Here is a 1,655-nt window from a genome sequence, read left to right on the forward strand (position 1 = left end):
AGAAAAAAGAAAGAGATGAGGGGATCGAAAACTCCATTAGAGAAGAAAGGAATTAAAACCCTAGATGGTAATCGAAAAATCAATTCACGTTCTCGAATTAAAGTAAGATTTACGTGTTTTGTCAGGTCTGCCGATTCACTTTGATGGGCATTTGAGTAAAACATTGTTTTGACTAAATAAAACATTGCTTTCCTGGAAATGCATACATGCGCTATAGATGAAAGCAGAGAAGAAGGGTTTATATAGTTATTGAGGCGTCGCATGAGAAACCACGATAAGAATGATTGAATCGATGTATTGGTAAATTGCCTCGCTTTGATGGTGGGTTACGTGGAGGCAAAACAATAGGGAGAATTCGTTCTAGGAGGCACCAAAAAAATAATGTTTTTATATATAATAATGATATATATATATATATATATATATATATATATATATATATATATATATATATATATATATATATATATATATATATATATATATATATATATAGTTACATGCATGATGCCATATCATTGCCAGCTTATCCCCACACACTCATCATCCACGCTAAAAATGAAATAAAATCACACTTTACAGTCTACACTCCACCCTTCTTTCATCCTCTCTTTCTTTTTTAATTCTAAACTGATCGTTAAACCGACGTTTAATAAATTCCGGCCAATCCTTCTCGCCGTGGACCATCATGACCTCCGGATGCATGTCAACATGCATTGCCGACGATGCCCGTGTCCCGGTTAGAGCTACATATGTTAACCTCTACAAATGGCCTGATTCTGACCGTGAGTTCGTCCGGTCTGTAAGTAGAAACAGTCACCGGAAGAACGGAGAAAGCCAGGGTCACCCCCGCCTGGTTGATAGTATCTCATGCCGGCAGCTTTACCTTCGAAGCTACACGTTTTCAAGAAAAGAGAGCTTGAATGAGAGAACCATGAACTGTATTGGAAGAGTTAAAGAAAGGGCGGTGGTTCGAGGGAAACAGAAAAAGTCTCCAACGAGTAGTGCAGGTGGCGGCCGGCAGAGAGATGGTGGAAAGAGTAGGAGGAGGAGGAGGAGGAGGAGGAAGTGCACAGTGGTTATGAAGGCGAAGGAGGCGTCGTATGCTGCCTTAGCTTCCATCTTCCGTAGGTTGTTATCTTGCACCACTAAGATTGATGTTGTGGACTGAGTTTTGATCATATGCATGAAGATCGATACTTTGATTTTTTTTTTTTTTTTTTTTTTTTTTTTTTTTTTTTTCCTGTATGTAAGCTGCTTGATTTATGTTTATTTTCTTTATTTATGTTATCAATGTTAATACAACAAATATATAAAAACGATAACTCTATGTAAAGAAATTTTTATATAATTTTACTAGTCCATGAGTTATTTTAAGTGCTAAATACTTCAATCAATGTAAATGGCCTAAAACACAAGTGATATCTGAATGTTGAAAGCTAACCCATTTAAACTGTTTAACTAATAAATTATCTGAATTATTATAATATATGAATTGGTTTATATTGACATGTAGATTGTAGAATGTGTAAGTAGTGAGGCAGTATCAAAATATAGTTAATTAAATAGTCTGAGGTAAAATTAATTCATTAAAACAATGTATAGGACAATTAGATATTTGAAATTTCATGGCAAAAAAAAAAAAATCATGTAAA

The 1,655-nt window shown here is 34.6% G+C and overlaps 1 protein-coding gene across 1 annotated transcript; it reads left to right on the forward strand.

Annotated features, from left to right (window-relative positions):
• Positions 1-522: 522 nt before the first annotated feature.
• On the forward strand, positions 523-1,352 carry LOC144998224 (uncharacterized). Its single transcript, XM_078958036.1, has one exon. It carries the CDS (start codon positions 689-691, stop codon positions 1,169-1,171), a length of 483 nt encoding a protein of 160 aa, XP_078814162.1. The 5' UTR covers positions 523-688; the 3' UTR covers positions 1,172-1,352.
• Positions 1,353-1,655: the final 303 nt, after the last annotated feature.

This window comes from Lactuca saligna, chromosome 5 (assembly GCF_052625555.1).
Source record: "Lactuca saligna cultivar CGN05327 chromosome 5, ASM5262555v1, whole genome shotgun sequence".
Classification (NCBI taxonomy): Eukaryota; Viridiplantae; Streptophyta; class Magnoliopsida; order Asterales; family Asteraceae; genus Lactuca; species Lactuca saligna.